At 49.4% G+C, this 14,611-nt stretch overlaps 1 protein-coding gene across 1 annotated transcript in view; it reads right to left on the bottom strand.

Moving 5' to 3' along the window:
• Positions 1–14,611, bottom strand: part of SCRIB (scribble planar cell polarity protein) — a 630,584-nt gene that overhangs the window by 14,818 nt on the left and 601,155 nt on the right. The window contains 1 exon segment of the mRNA XM_030220397.1: positions 7,319–7,356. Within this exon segment, the coding sequence (XP_030076257.1) occupies positions 7,319–7,356 (38 nt within the window).

The raw sequence follows: 14,611 nt of genomic DNA, 5'->3' as shown, positions 1-14,611 counted from the left end.
GAAGCGGTGCAAAGAAAAGCTACGAGAATGGTATGGGATTTGCGTAACAAGACGTATGAGGAGAGACTTGCTGACCTGAACATGTATACCCTGGAGGAAAGGAGAAACAGGGGTGATATGATACAGACGTTCAAATATTTGAAAGGTATTAATCCGCAAACGAACCTTTTCCGGAGATACGAAGGCGGTAGAACGAGAGGACATGAAATGAGATTGAAGGGGGGCAGACTCAAGAAAAATGTCAGGAAGTATTTCTTCACGGAGAGAGTGGTGGATGCTTGGAATGCCCTCCCATGGGAGGTGGTGGAGAGGAAAACGGTAACGGAATTCAAACATGCGTGGGATAAACATAAAGGAATCCTGTTCAGAAGGAAAGGATCCTCAGGAGCTTAACCGAGATTGGATAGCAGAGCCGGTAGTGGGAGGCAGGGCTGGAGGTTGGGAGGCGGGGATAGTGCGGGGCAGACTTATACGGTCTGTGCCAGAGCCAGTGGTGGGAAGCGGGACTGGAGGTTGGGAGGCAAGGATAGCGCTGGGCAGACTTATACGGTCTGTGCCAGAGCCGGTGGTGGGAGGCGGGGATAGTGCTGGGCAGACTTATACGGTCTATGCCAGAGCCGGTGGTTGGGAGGCAGGGCTAGTGCTGGGCAGACTTATACGGTCTGTGCCCTGAAGAGCACAGGTACAAATCAAAGTAGGGTATACACAAAAGTAGCACACGAGTTGTCTTGTTGGGCAGACTGGATGGACCGTGCAGGTCTTTTTCTGCCGTCATCTACTATGTTACTATAGTAGATGACGGCAGAAAAAGACCTGCACGGTCCACCCAGTCTGCCCAACAAGATAAACTCACATGTGCCATTTTTTGTGTATACCTTACCTTGATTTGTACCTGTCTTTTTCAGGGCACAGACCGTATACGTCTGCCCAGCACTATCGCCACCTCCCAACCACCCACCCCGTCCCGCCACCGGCTCTGGCACAGACCGTATAAGTCTGCCCAGCACTATCCCCACCTCCCAACCACCAGCCCTGCCTCCCACCGCCACTCCCAAGTCTCCCATTTATTTTTTAGGCTTCTAGCATTTGTATATAGACACTTCAAACTGTGTTTTTTTTTCCTAGCATCTATGAGCTGCTTTGAAGTTGACAGGGATAATTTGCATCCTTTACTTTGTTCTCCCATTAAACACTCCTGGGCTTTATTTCACCATTATTGAAACCTCTCTATTGGGATTTCCTAAGTGTCCTCTTTCAATAGTATCCTTCAAAGATAAGTCCACACCAAACAAACTCCTGGGTGACTGCTCCCCCCCCCCCCAATTTAGTTTAAAAGCTGCTCTATCTCCTTTTTAAAAGTTGAATCAGCAGCCTGGTTCCATCCTGGGTAAGGTGGAGTCTATCCTTTTGGAACAGGCTCCTCCTTCCCCAGAAAGTTTTCCAGTTCCCTACAAATCTAAATCCCTCATCCTTGCACCACCGCCTCAACCACACGTTGAGACTGCAGAGCTCTGCCTGCCTCTTGGGTCCTGCGCATGGAACAGGGACCCTCCAATTTGATCCACTCTATCATTGTGATATAACTTGTACCCTGATAATACAGTGTCCCATTGAGTGTCCTTCTTTCACCATGTCTTTGAAATGTCTATTAGATCTACCTCTTCATTTAGTGATATATACTCCCAAGTCTCCCATTTCTTTTTTAGGTTTCTAGCATTTGTATATAGACACTTCAAATTGTGTTTTTTTTTCTTAGCATCTACGAGCTGCTTTGAAGTTGACAGGGATAATTTGCATCCTTTTTCTCTGTTCTCCCATTAAACACTCCTGGCTTTATTTCATCATTATTGAAACCTCTCTATTGGGATTTCCTAAGTGTCTTCTTTCAAAAGTAGCCTTCAAAGATAGTCCACACTGAACAAGCTCCTGGGTGACTGCCCCCCCCCCCCCCCCATTTTAGTTTAAAAGCTGCTCTATCTCCTATTTAAAAGTTGGATCAGCAGCCTGGTTCCATCCCAGGGTAAGGTGGAGTCTATTCTTTTGGAACAGGCTCCTCCTGCCCCAGAAAGTTTTCCAGTTCCCTACAAATCTAAATCCCTCATCCTTGCACCACCGCCTCAACCACACATTGAGACTGCAGAGCTCTGCCTGCCTCTTGGGTCCTGCGCATGTTACAGGGACCATTTCTGAAAATGCTACCCTGGAGGATCTGGATTTCAGCTTTCTACCTAAGAGCCTAAATTTGGCTTCCAGAACCTCTCTCCCCCATTTTCCTATGTCATTGGTACCCACATATGTCTTTTTGAAGGTGTGGTCTCCAGAATTGTACACAATATTCTAAATGAGGTCTCACTAGAGTTTTATACAGGGGCATCACCATCTCCTTTTTCCTACTGGCCATTCTTCTCCCTATGCACCAGATCATCCTTCAAGCTTTTGCCGTTGTCTTCTCTACCTTATTAGTCACCTTAAGGACATTACATACAATCACACCCAAGTCCCACTCCTCTTTGTGCACAAAAGTTCTTCACCCCTTAAAGTGTACCGCTCCCTTGGGTTATTGCAGCTCAAACGCATGACCCTGCATTTTCTAGCATTTAATCTTAGCTGCCAATTTTCCGCCATTCTTCCTCATGTTATCCACACCATCAGGTGTGTCTATTGCAGATTTTGGCATCATCCACAAACAGGCAAACCTTACCAGACAGCCCTTCAGCAATAATGCTTATACAAATGTTAAAAAGAACTGGCCCAAGAACCGAACCTTGTGGTACACCACTGGTAACATCCCTTTCTTTAGAGAGAGCTCCATTTATGACTACTGTCTGTCACCTTCCACTCAACCAGTTCCTAACCCAGTCAGTCACTTTAGGGCCCACGTCTTCCATGTTCACTAAGACTTGTTGCAGTTTCTCCGAATGGTCATATTTAAATACCAATTCTGGTATGGGTAGCTCTCTCTCATCTTCCTCCGGAAGGACTGAAGCAAAGAATTTGTCTCCCCTCCCTGAGTGTCCTTTTGACTCTGTGATGATTTAATGGTCCAACTATAAGCTTTCTGCTTCTAGTGTACCTGAAAAGTACAGCAAGGTTTTCTTCAAATTCTCTTTTTATTATTTATTAGGATTTATTTACTGCCTTTTTGAAGGAATTCACTCAAAGCAGTATACAGTAAGAATAAACCAAACATGAGCAACAGGCAATTACAGCAGTAAAAATATTCAAATAAAAAGTACGTAAGTATTGCCATACTGGAAAAGAACAAAAGGTCCATCGAGCCCAGCATTCTGTTTCCAATAGTGGCCAATCCAGGTCACAAATACCCGGCAAGATCCCAAAAATGTACAAAACATTTTATACCGCTTATCCCAAAAATAGTGGCTTTATCCCAAGTCCATTTAATAACGGTCTATGGACTTTTCCTTTAGGAAGCCGTCCAAACCTTTTTTAAACCCCGCTAAGCTAACCGCCTTTACCACATTCTCTGGCAACAAATTCCAGAGTTTAATTATACGTTGACTGAAGAGAACTTTTCTCTGATTCGTTTTAAATTTACTACATTGTAGCTTCATCGCATGCCCCCTAGTTCTAGTATTTTTGGAAAGCGTGAGCAGATGCTTCACATCTACCCGTTCAACTCCACTCATTATTTTATAGACCTCTATCATATCTCCCCTCAGCCGCCTTTTCTCCAAGCTGAAGAGCCCTAGCCACTTTAGCCTTTCCTCATAGGGAAGTTGTCCCTTCCCCTTTATCATTTTCGTTGCCCTTCTCTGCACCTTTTCTAATTCCACTATATCTTTTTTGAGATGCGGCGACCAGAATTGAACACAATATTCAAGGTGCGGTCGCACCATGGAGTGATACAAAGGCAGTATAACATCCTCATTTTTGTTTTCCATTCCTTTCCTAATAATACCTAACATTCTATTTGCTTTCTTAGCCGCAGCAGCACACTGAGCAGAAGGTTTCAACGTATCATCAACGACGACACCTAGATCCCTTTCTTGGCCCATGACTCCTAACGCGGAACCTTGCATGACATAGCTATAATTCGGGTTCCTCTTTCCCACATGCATCACTTTGCACTTGCTCACATTAAATGTCATCTGCCATTTAGATGCCCAGTCCCGTAAGGTCCGCTTGCAATTTTTCACAATCCTCCCTGGGCTCCCTGATCTCGTCTCATGGCTTCCAGTATCATCTCTATGCTGACGACACCCAGCTTTATCTCTCCACACCTGACATCACTGCGGAAACCCAGGCCAAAGTTTCGGCCTGCTTATCCAACATTGCTGCATGGATGTCCAACCGCCACCTGAAACTGAACATGGCCAAGACCGAACTTCTTGTCTTCCCACCCAAACCCACTTCCCCTCTACCTCCACTCTCTATTTCGGTTGATAACACCCTCATCGTTCCCGTCTCATCTGCCCGCAACCTCGGTGTCATCTTCGACTCCTCCCTCTCCTTCTCTGCGCATATCCAACAGATAGCCAAGACCTGTCGCTTCTTCCTCTATAACATTAGCAAAATCCGCCCTTTCCTCTCTGAGCACACCACCCGAACACTCATCCACGCTCTCGTTACCTCTCGCCTTGACTATTGCAACCTACTCCTCATTGGTCTCCTACTTAGCCACCTATCCCCCCTTCAATCCGTTCAGAACTCTGCTGCACGTCTTATCTTCCGCCTGAACCGATACACTCATATCACCCCTCTTCTCAAGTCACTTCATTGGCTTCCGATCAGGTACCTCAATTTAAGCTTCTGCTACTAACCTACAAATGTACTCGATCTGCAGCCCCTCCTTACCTCTCAACCCTCATCTCCCCTTACGTTCCTACCCGTAACCTCCGCTCTCAAGACAAATCCCTCCTTTCAGTACCCTTCTCCACCACCGCCAACTCCAGGCTCCGCCCTTTCTGTCTCGCCTCACCCAACGCGTGGAACAAACTCCCCGAGGCCATACGCCAGGCCCTCTCCCTGCCCATCTTCAAATCTCTGTTTAAAGCCCACCTCTTCAACGTCGCCTTCGGCATCTAACCTCTACCCAGGAAATCTAGATTGCCCAACTTGACATTTCGTTCTTTAGATTGTAAGCTCCTTTGAGCAGGGACCGTCCTTCTTTGTTTATTTTGTACAGTGCTGCGTAACCCTAGTAGCGCTCTAGAAATGTTAAGTAGTAGTAAGTAGTAGTTGTAGTAGATTTAACGACTTTGAATAACTTTGAGTCATCAGCAAATTTAATTACCTCACTAGTTACTCCCATCTCTAGGTCATTTATAAATATGTTAAAAAGCAGCAGTGCCAGCACAGAGCCCTGGGGAACCCCACTAACTACCCTTCTCCATTGAGAATACTGACCATTTAACCCTACTCTCTGTTTTCTATCTTTTAACCAGTTTTTAATCCACAATAGAACACTACCTCCTATCCCATGACTCTCCAATTTCCTCTGGAGTCTTTCATGAGGTACTTTGTCAAACGTCTTCTGAAAATCCAGATACACAATATCAACCGGCTCACCTTTATCCACATGTTTGTTCACCCCTTCAAAGAAATGTAGTAGATTGGTGAGGCAAGATTTCCCTTCACTAATGTTGACTTTGTCTCATTAATCCATGCTTTTGAATATGCTCTGTAATTTTGCTCTTAATAATAGTCTCTACCATTTTGCACGGCACCGGCGTCAGATTCACTGGTCTATAATTTCCTGGATCTCCTTTGGAACCTTTTAAAAAAAATCAGCGTTACATTGGCCATCCTCCAATCTTCCGGTACCACGCTCGATTTTAAGGATAAATTACATATTTCTCAGACCCAAAATGGACACATGGCAATTTTCATTTTGCTGCATGTACATTTTTGGCAAAAAATTTTAAAAGGCCTTTTTTACAGGCGTGCTAAAAAATGGATCGGCGCATGCCCAAAACCCGCGCCTACACTACCACAAGCCATTTTTCAGTATGCCTTTGTAAAAGGACCGCTTAGTGTCTTCACTCTAATTTTTAACTCACATTTGATCCTGTTATGATCATTAGTGCCAAGTGGCCCTAAAACTGTTACCTCCTGCACCAAGTCCTGCATTCCACTAAGGATGATCTATCTAGAATAGTTCCCCCTCTTGTCAGTTCCTGAACCAGCTGCTCCACATAGTAGTCATTTATTTACTCTATGAACTCTGCTCCCACCCCCAGCATTTCCTGATATGACAATTTATCCAGTTAATATTGGGGTAATTGAAATCAAAACTTAGCATCTGACAATAAAATCTTTAATCTCTGTCAACTCTTCCCATAAAGTCACCTTTATTGTAACCTCTCTATTGAGATGCCCTAATTTCCCTGTTTTGATAATATCCTGAATGCTTCCTTTCCCCCAGATACGTGTTTAAAAGCTGCTCTAACTCCTTTTTTAAACATCAGTGCTAGCAGCCTGGTTCCACCCAGAATAGGTTCCCCATCACCCAGAATGTTGCCCAGTTCCTAAACAAATCTGAATCTCTCTTCCCTATATCATCATTTCATCCATGCATTGTGTCTCAAGCTCTGCCTGCCTCTTGGGTTCTGCATGTGGAACAGAAAGCACTTCTATGAATGCTACCCTAAAGGTTCTGGAATTCAACTTTTTACCTAAGAGCCTAGATTTGACTTTCAAAAACTCCTTCCCTCTTTTCTGTGAGAATGATACAAAACACTACCTTAGTGAGGTGGCGCTCAATGTGAGACACTTCTGCAAGCATGATATGAAACACTTTGCCTTAGTGTAGGACACTTTTGTGAATATGATACTAAATACTTTGCTTAAGAACAGCAGAGCTGAGCAACAGACATGTCTCTGATTATGATAATAAACTGAGCTGGCATGAGACACTTCTGACACTATGGAATCAAACACACTTTGTTTATTAGTAGAGCCAAGCATGTGGCAGGTACCTTGGAGAGAAAAGGCAGCCCTGTGAATTAATTCTCTATTGTGATGAAAGATATGAAGAAACAGTGACTATGGTGTGATCTCATCCTCCAAATGCTCAGGGTTACTAAGATCTTTCATGCTATCCCATGGAGAGACACTGTGCTCCACATTCATTTCCCCACAAGTAGAAATGTCCAACTAGGGGAGAGTACAAGTGGGTAGTGTTCATAGAACAAGAGAAACGCTAAAGTAGAGAGAGAGAGAGAGAGAGACAGAAGATGCAGAATAAAAAGGAGAGGAACCAAAGTGTGAGAAGAGTATGAGGAAGAGATTTATAGAATGAAGGCATGAAAGACTAAGAAACCATCTCTCTCACACACACAGTGGAGAAATTTCTTACCAGTCTTCCTGGGGAGGTCACATTCCTAGGGCTGTAATCTGAAAAAGGAGGAGAGCAGTAAGTGTCAGAGAGACACCAAAGGAAAATCAAATGGTCTATATGTCAGGGAATCTGGAAGAAGTCCACTCTACTGGCATCAAGCCAAACTCAGTGAACTCTAAACTACCATTCTGGTTGTTGAGGAAAATAAGATGTGTGAACATTTCACTTTGTCTAGTTTCCTACTTTAATACATAAAATTTTATTTGAGGACAGAGCAATAAAGGGATGTGTGAACTGCCTAATGTCTTCAGTCTGCTTCAGGCAGAAGGTGATAGCTCTCTTGCGTGAAAGACGTTTGCCCTTGCTAGTATGTAGAACACAGAAGAGCAGCAGACCTTTAATAAAATAGTCTTTATTAACTCTTTAAGACTCCCAAGTGTCAGTGTTGCTCAACATGGCCATGTTTCGCCAGATGGCTGCATCAGGGGCAAAAGATACAAAAATAATACAAAACCATTATTATTTTGTATTATTTCAGTCTCTTTTGACTCTGTTAATAAAGACTGTTTTCTCAAAGGTCTGCTTCTCTTCTCCATCTTGTATACTGTGGACCATTTGCCTTGTTTCTTGAGACTTACATAATTACAAAGTAACATGGAGATGAAGGAAGATAAAGCAAATGCTACATACCTGTAGAAGGTATTCTCCGAGGACAGCAGGCTGATTGTTCTCACTGATGGGGTGACGTCCACGGCAGCCCCTCCAATCGGAAACTTCACTAGCAAAGTCCTTTGCTAGCCCTCGCGCGCCCGCGCGCACCGCGCATGCGCGGCCGTCTTCCCGCCCGAAACCGGCTCGAGCCGGCCAGTCCAGTATGTAGCAAGACAATACACTTCAAGGGAAGACACAACTCCAAAGGGGAGGCGGGCGGGTTTGTGAGAACAATCAGCCTGCTGTCCTCGGAGAATACCTTCTACAGGTATGTAGCATTCGCTTTCTCCGAGGACAAGCAGGCTGCTTGTTCTCACTGATGGGGTATCCCTAGCCCCCAGGCTCACTCAAAACAACAACCATGGTCAATTGGGCCTCGCAACGGCGAGGACATAACTGAGATTGACCTAAAAAATTTACCAACTAACTGAGAGTGCAGCCTGGAACAGAACAAACAGGGCCCTCGGGGGGTGGAGTTGGATCCTAAAGCCCAAACAGGTTCTGAAGAACTGACTGCCCGAACCGACTGTCGCGTCGGGTATCCTGCTGCAGGCAGTAATGAGATGTGAATGTGTGGACAGATGACCACGTCGCAGCTTTGCAAATTTCTTCAATGGAGGCTGACTTCAAGTGGGCTACCGACGCAGCCATGGCTCTAACATTATGAGCCGTGACATGACCCTCAAGAGCCAGCCCCGCCTGGGCGTAAGTGAAGGAAATGCAATCTGCTAGCCAATTGGATATGGTGCGTTTCCCTACAGCCACTCCCCTCCTATTGGGGTCAAAAGAAACAAACAATTGGGCGGACTGTCTGGTGGGCTGTGTCCGCTCCAGGTAGAAGGCCAATGCTCTCTTGCAGTCCAATGTGTGCAGCTGACGTTCAGCAGGGCAGGAATGAGGACGGGGAAAGAATGTTGGCAAGACAATTGACTGGTTCAGATGGAACTCCGACACGACCTTTGGCAGAAACTTAGGGTGAGTGCGGAGGACTACTCTGTTGTGATGAAATTTGGTGTAAGGGGCCTGGGCTACCAGGGCCTGAAGCTCACTGACTCTACGAGCCGAAGTAACTGCCACCAAGAAAATGACCTTCCAGGTCAAGTACTTCGGATGGCAGGAATTCAGTGGCTCAAAAGGAGGTTTCATCAGCTGGGTGAGAACGACATTGAGATCCCATGACACTGTAGGAGGCTTGACAGGGGGCTTTGACAAAAGCAAACCTCTCATGAAGCGAACAACTAAAGGCTGTCCTGAGATCGGCTTACCTTCCACTTGGTAATGGTATGCACTGATTGCACTAAGGTGAACCCTTACGGAGTTGGTCTTCAGACCAGACTCAGACAAGTGCAGAAGGTATTCAAGCAGGGTCTGTGTAGGACAAGAGCGAGGATCTAGGGCCTTGCTGTCACACCAGACGGCAAACCTCCTCCAATGAAAGAAGTAACTTCTCTTGGTGGAGTCTTTCCTGGAAGCAAGCAAGATACGGGAGACACCCTCTGGCAGACCCAAAGAGGCAAAATCTACGCCCTCAACATCCAGGCCGTGAGAGCCAGAGACTGGAGGTTGGGATGCAGAAGGGCCCCTTCGTCCTGCGTGATGAGGGTCGGAAAACACTCCAATCTCCACGGTTCTTCGGAGGATAACTCCAGAAGAAGAGGGAACCAGATCTGACGCGGCCAAAAAGGAGCGATCAGAATCATGGTGCCTCGGTCTTGCTTGAGTTTCAACAAAGTCTTCCCCACCAGAGGGATGGGAGGATAAGCATACAGCAGTCCCTCCTCCCAATCCAGGAGGAAGGCATCCGACGCCAGTCTGCCGTGGGCTTGAAGCCTGGAACAGAACTGAGGGACCTTGTGGTTCACTTGAGATGCGAAGAGATCCACCCGGGGGGTGCCCCACGCCTGGAAGATCTGTCGCACCACACTGGGATTGAGCGACCACTCGTGAGGTTGCATAATCCTGCTCAACCTGTCGGCCAGACTGTTGTTTACGCCTGCCAGATATGTGGCTTGGAGCACCATGCCTTGACGGCGAGCCCAGAGCCACATGCTGACGGCTTCCAGACACAGGGGGCGAGATCCGGTGCCCCCCTGCTTGTTGACATAGTACATGGCAACCTGATTGTCTGTCTGAATTTGGATAATTTGGTGGGACAGCCGATCTCTGAAAGCCTTCAGAGCGTTCCAGATCGCTCGCAACTCCAGAAGATTGATCTGTAGATCGCTTTCTTGGAGGGATCACCTTCCTTGGGTGTGAAGCCCATCGACATGAGCTCCCCATCCCAGGAGAGACGCATCCGTGGTCAGCACTTTTTGTGGCTGAGGAATTTGGAAGGGACGTCCCAGAGTCAAATTGGAGCAAATCGTCCACCAATACAGGGATTCGAGAAAACTCGTGGACAGGTGGATCACGTCCTCTAGTCCCCCAGCGGCCTGATACCACTGGGAGGCTAGGGTCCATTGAGCAGATCTCATGTGAAGGCGGGCCATGGGAGTCACATGAACTGTGGAGGCCATGTGGCCCAACAATCTCAACATCTGCCGAGCTGTGATCTGCTGGGACGCTCGCACCCGCGAGACGAGGGACAACAAGTTGTTGGCCCTCGCCTCTGGGAGATAGGCGCGAGCCGTCCGAGAATCCAGCAGGGCTCCGATGAATTCGAGTTTCTGCACTGGGAGAAGATGGGACTTTGGGTAATTTATCACAAACCCCAGTAGCTCCAGGAGGCGAATAGTCATCTGCATGGACTGCAGGGCTCCTGCCTCGGATGTGTTCTTCACCAGCCAATCGTCGAGATATGGGAACACGTGCACCCCCAGCCTGCGAAGCGCCGCTGCTACCACAGCTAGGCACTTTGTGAACACCCTGGGCGCGGAGGCGAGCCCAAAGGGTAGCACACAGTACTGGAAGTGGCGTGTGCCCAGCTGAAATCGCAGATACTGTCTGTGAGCTGGCAGTATCGGGATGTGTGTGTAGGCATCCTTCAAGTCCAGAGAGCATAGCCAATCGTTTTGCTGAATCATGGGGAGAAGGGTGCCCAGGGAAAGCATCCTGAACTTTTCTTTTACGAGATATTTGTTCAGGGCCCTTAGGTCTAGGATGGGACGCATCCTCCCTGTTTTCTTTTCCACAAGGAAGTACCTGGAATAGAATCCCAGCCCTTCTTGCCCGGATGGCACGGGCTCGACCGCATTGGCGCTGAGAAGGGCGGAGAGTTCCTCTGCAAGTACCTGCTTGTGCTGGAAGCTGTAGGACTGAGCTCCCGGAGGACAATTTGGAGGTTTTGAGGCCAAATTGAGGGTGTATCCTTGCCGGACTATTTGGAGAACCCACTGATCGGAGGTTATGAGAGGCCACCTTTGGTGAAAAGCTTTCAACCTCCCTCCGACAGGCAGGTCGCCCGGCATTGACACTTGGATGTCGGCTATGCTCTGCTGGAGCCAGTCAAAAACTCGCCCCTTGCTTTTGCTGGGGAGCCGCGGGGCCTTGCTGAGTCGCACGCTGCTGACGAGAGCGAGCGCGCTGGGGCTTAGCCTGGGCCGCAGGCTGTCGGGAAGGAGGATTGTACCTACGCTTGCCAGAAGTATAGGGAACAGTCTTCCTTCCCCCGAAAAATCGTCTACCTGTAGAGGTAGAAGCTGAAGGCTGCCGGCGGGCGAACTTGTCGAATGCGGTGTCCCGCTGGTGGAGAGACTCTACCACCTGTTCGACTTTTTCGCCAAAAATGTTATCCGCACGGCAAGGCGAGTCCGCAATCCGCTGCTGGAGTCTATTCTCCAGGTCGGCGGCACGCAGCCATGAGAGCCTGCGCATCACCACACCTTGAGCAGCGGCCCTGGACGCAACATCAAAAGTGTCATAAACTCCTCTGGCCAGGAATTTTCTGCACGCCTTCAGCTGCCTGACCACCTCCTGAAAAGGCTTGGCTTGCTCAGGGGGAAGAGCATCAACCAAGCCCGCCAACTGCCGCACATTGTTCCGCATGTGTATGCTCGTGTAGAGCTGGTAGGACTGGATCTTGGACACGAGCATAGAGGAATGGTAGGCCTTCCTCCCAAAGGAGTCTAAGGTTCTAGCGTCCTTGCCCGGGGGCGCCGAAGCATGTTCCCTAGAACTCTTAGCCTTCTTTAGGGCCAAATCCACAACTCCAGAGTCATGAGGCAACTGAGTGCGCATCAGCTCTGGGTCCCCATGGATCCGGTACTGGGACTCGATCTTCTTGGGAATGTGGGGATTAGTTAATGGCTTGGTCCAGTTCGCAAGCAATGTCTTCTTCAGGACATGGTGCAAGGGAACAGTGGACGCTTCCTTAGGTGGAGAAGGATAGTCCAGGAGCTCAAACATTTCAGCCCTGGGCTCGTCCTCCACAACCACCGGGAAGGGGATGGCCGTAGACATCTCCCGGACAAAGGAAGCGAAAGACAGACTCTCGGGAGGAGAAAGCTGTCTCTCAGGAGAGGGAGTGGGATCAGACGGAAGACCCTCAGACTCCTCGTCAGAGAAATATCTGGGATCTTCCTCTTCCTCCCACGAGGCCTCACCCTCGGTGTCAGACACAAGTTCCCGGACCTGTGTCTGCAACCTCGCCCTGCTCGACTCCGTGGAACCCCGTCCACGATGGGGGCGTCGAGAGGTAGACTCCCTTGCCCGCATCGGCGAAGCTCCCTCCGCCGACGTGGTCGGGGAGCCTTCCTGGGAGGTAGCCGCGGTCGGCACCGCACGCGGTACCGACGTCGGGGACCTCAACCTGGGCGATGGGCCAGCCGGCGCCACGCTCGACGGTACCGGAGGCGCAAGCACCGCCGGTACCGGAGGGGTAGGGCGCAACAGCTCTCCCAGAATCTCTGGGAGAACGGCCCGGAGGCTCTCGTTTAGAGTGGCTGCAGAGAAAGGCTGAGAGGTCGATGCAGGCGTCGACGTCAGTACCTGTTCCGGGCGTGGAGGCTGTTCCGGGCTGTCCAGAGCGGAGCGCATCGACACCTCCTGAACAGAGGGTGAGCGGTCCTCTCGGTGCCGATGCCTGCTGGGTGCCGAATCCCTCGGCGACCCAGAGCTCTCGGTGCCGACACGGGGAGGAGACCGGTGTCGATGCTTCTTCGATTTCTTCCGAAGCATGTCACCGGAGCTCCCCGGCACCGACGAGGAGGACGTCGAATCCATCCGTCGCTTCCTCGGGGCCGAGACTGAAGAAGGTCGATCTCGGGGGGGCTGTACCGCAGGAGCCCTCAGGGTAGGCGGAGACCCACCCGAGGGCTCACCGCCACCAGCAGGGGAATGGACAGCCCTCACCTGCACTCCACCCGATGCACCACCGTCCGACGACATCAGCAGACGAGGTCCTGGTACCACCGACGTCGATGCAGCTACCCGATGTCTCGGCGCCGATGCAGAGGCCCGATGCCTCGATGCACTCGATGCAGGGGCGGCCGAGGAAGATGGTCTGGACGCTGACGACGTCGATGCACTCGAAGATCCCGGTGCCGATGCCGACGAAGAGCCCGAGAACAACACGTTCCACTGGGCTAGTCTCGCTACCTGAGTCCGCCTTTGAAGCAGGGAACACAGACTGCAGTTCTGAGGGCGGTGCTCGGCCCCCAGACACTGAAGACACGACGAGTGTCGATCAGTGAGCGAGATAACCCGGGCGCACTGGGTGCACTTCTTGAAGCCGCTGGAAGGCTTCGATGTCATGGGCGGAAAAATCACGCCGGCGAAATCAAAAGCCGAAATGGCGAAATTTGAAGCACCAAAATTTAGAGGGAGAAAAATCTCGACCGAGGCCGAAAAGAGGCCTACCCCGACGACGAAAGAAAACTTACCGGGGCAAAAAGCTGGAAGTACGGGGAGGATTTACACGAAACCCGGTCCGGAGCACTTCCCGACTAAGAGAAAACTTTCCCGAAGGAAAAAAACACGCTCAAATAAATTGGACGCGCGAGGTCGACTTTCCGGGGCTCGACACGGCGAAAACACGACCGTACCGAGTGCGGACAAAAGAAGACTGGCCGGCTCGAGCCGGTTTCGGGCGGGAAGACGGCCGCGCATGCGCGGTGCGCGCGGGCGCGCGAGGGCTAGCAAAGGACTTTGCTAGTGAAGTTTCCGATTGGAGGGGCTGCCGTGGACGTCACCCCATCAGTGAGAACAAGCAGCCTGCTTGTCCTCGGAGAAAGATCTGTACAGTCCATCCAGTCCACCCAACAAGATAAACTCATAGCATAAGGTATGATGTGATACAGCGAAGATACTTACCTTTAGTAGGTATTCTACAAGGACAGCAGGCTTCATATTCTCACAAGTAGGTGACACAGATCCATGTTGCCCAGTTCGGCATTTTGCCAAAACTAAAAAGAGAGCTTTGTGGAGTGCGAGACGCGATCCACCTTGCATGCACAAGTGCCTCCTCATCCGTCATGCAAACGCGGTCTCCTCAATTTAATACTAAAGTAAAAAAATAAAGTAAAAATAACCAAGGAGACAACTCCAAGGGGAGATGGGAGGGACTATGAGAATATGAAGCCTGCTGTCATCTGACTCAGGGGTTCAAAGGGAGCTCTGACCAAAGTTGATAACACTAGATTCAGATCCCAAGCAGGAACAATC

Source organism: Microcaecilia unicolor, chromosome 1, assembly GCF_901765095.1.
Source record: "Microcaecilia unicolor chromosome 1, aMicUni1.1, whole genome shotgun sequence".
NCBI lineage: Eukaryota > Metazoa > Chordata > Amphibia > Gymnophiona > Siphonopidae > Microcaecilia > Microcaecilia unicolor.
This window is presented reverse-complemented; position numbering and strand designations above follow the sequence as displayed.